Source organism: Austrofundulus limnaeus, unplaced genomic scaffold (genome assembly GCF_001266775.1).
Source record: "Austrofundulus limnaeus strain Quisiro unplaced genomic scaffold, Austrofundulus_limnaeus-1.0 Scaffold1269, whole genome shotgun sequence".
Taxonomy (NCBI): domain Eukaryota; kingdom Metazoa; phylum Chordata; class Actinopteri; order Cyprinodontiformes; family Rivulidae; genus Austrofundulus; species Austrofundulus limnaeus.
The window spans coordinates 88,678-90,682 of record NW_013953671.1 but is presented as its reverse complement, the minus strand read 5'-3'; the positions used below and the strand labels follow the sequence as shown (position 1 = coordinate 90,682).

The 2,005-nt window shown below is 38.1% G+C and overlaps 1 protein-coding gene across 3 annotated transcripts in view; it reads right to left on the bottom strand.

The window, feature by feature from the left end:
• Positions 1-2,005, bottom strand: part of pcmt (protein-L-isoaspartate (D-aspartate) O-methyltransferase) — a 15,166-nt gene that overhangs the window by 5,586 nt on the left and 7,575 nt on the right. For all 3 annotated transcript variants that reach the window (XM_014031552.1, XM_014031554.1, XM_014031553.1), the window contains exons 2-4: positions 647-751; positions 531-562; positions 321-425 (exon numbers count right to left, since the gene is read on the bottom strand). In XM_014031552.1, coding sequence (XP_013887006.1) covers positions 321-425; positions 531-562; positions 647-751 — 242 coding nt within the window. The remainder of the gene's footprint in view (positions 1-320; positions 426-530; positions 563-646; positions 752-2,005) is intronic.

Below are 2,005 nucleotides of genomic sequence, written 5' to 3'. Positions count from 1 at the left end.
TGTGTGTGTGTGTGTGTGTGTGTGTGTGTGTGTGTGTGTGTGTGTGTCAGCTTCACTCAGCTGATCAGAGGCTCCCACTCCACTGCAGAGAGTTTGTGAGGGGAGGGGCGGGCTCTCTGTTTGTGACTGGCCAATCACAGCTCGTGAAGACAGTCAGTTACCCAATGAGAATCTTCCTTTACAACGAGCACAGATACTGACCAGCTTTATTCGGTTCCTGCTCGTACTCATCAAAAATGCATTATCCGTAACGAATACTCGTCTGAAACGAGTATACAAGTCAACCCTAGTGTTTTAGTGTTTTCACGTGTGTGGCTCACCATTCGTGCAAAACAAACAGACAGGATCCCACTGCCGGAGCCCACGTCCAGAGCCTTTGCTCCTTCGTACAGCTGATCGTGTAGCAGCTCCAGTGCATAGGCATGCTTGGAAACAGAAAAACATACATTATATTCATGTTCTGCTTGCTCTACAGTGTCAACAATAAACAACCTTCTGTCAGAGCAAGTGTAGAAACGTAAAATTCATACCATATGTGGGGCGCTGATGGTTGCTTGATAACCTTTTGGTTAAAAGAGAAAGAAAGGTTTGGTGAGTTCAGCCGTCAGATTTTAACTGGATCAATAAATCTATGAGCGAGTTGCACCTATTGACTGTGGTGAGTCCATGTAAGGGTTACACCTGGAGTAGTGCACTCTGTCTGTGACCAGCATGACTTCAAACACCTTGTCCGATTTAATAATGCCATTTTCTGAAGATGAAAAACAAACAGAGTCAGAGAGGCCTTATGTAACCCTGCAGCAGAGACAGCAAACAGATAATTAAATTCASAAACATGAGGCATGTTGAAACAAAACTAACACTACTACTATCTGTAGCTATTTGCTCTTATATCATTTGTTACATTAAACCATCACTGGCATCTTTACGACTCCAGAAGCAGACATACTTCAGCAGCCACAGGAAGTTGCTCCTACCAGTCCTCATCAAACTCTTTAACTTGTTCCTAAAATGTGAAACTTTGTGGCTTTATTCAATCTGTGCATTTAATTTTAATCAAATGATACTGCTCAAACATGCATCATCTTATTTGGAACATTTATATTAATATTATCTAATCATCTGGGACGCTTACTTATGTGCAGTATTTTACACCTAACCCTATCTATATTTTTATTTTATATTGTCTATATTCATTAAAGCTTATTTATATAAACTAAACTTCCTATATTTCATACCGTACATATTTCATAAGGCTTTTTTCCTCAGTGTGTTTTATTTTTTTATTTTAWTTACTTTTAAAGTAGAGCAGAGGTATCTTTGTTTCTCTGCTCCAACAGTTCATTACCTTTTCAAACTCTGTTAATCATCCAATCAGGTAAATCAGGGAAAACCTGCTGGACGGTGGTCCTCAAGGACCAGAGTTTGACTCCTATGATTTAGAGCAGTGGTTCCCAACCTTTTTAGACTTGTGTGTACCCCTGAGCCCTTTGTCATGTAAGACCCCCTCAGTCAATCGCAATGACGATTCTCCAAAACTATCATTTACAAAAACTGATTATTAAATTAAAACTTTATTTAAATCCCTGATCTAGAACATTTAATTCTCAAGCATGTTATTCTTTTCAACTCAAAAGATAAATATGTTGCCTAGAAAGTGAATAAGTAANATTTAAATCCCTGATCTAGAACATTTAATTCTCAAGCATGTTATTCTTTTCAACTCAAAAGATAAATATGTTGCCTAGAAAGTGAATAAGTAATTAAATAAATAAACCAGGTAATGGCAGGTACAGGAAGCGGCAGCATCAAAAATGCATCAACCACTTGTCCAATAAGCAAATTCCTTGAGATTCCATTTTGTTTAGTGAATTCTGTGATTATGTCTGCATAGGGACCTACATATCCCTGTATTATTTTAACTATTTTTTTTACATAACTGGGAAATTTTTTACGTACCTCCTGTAATAAGCTGTAATAAGCTCAGGTACCACGAGGGGTACAC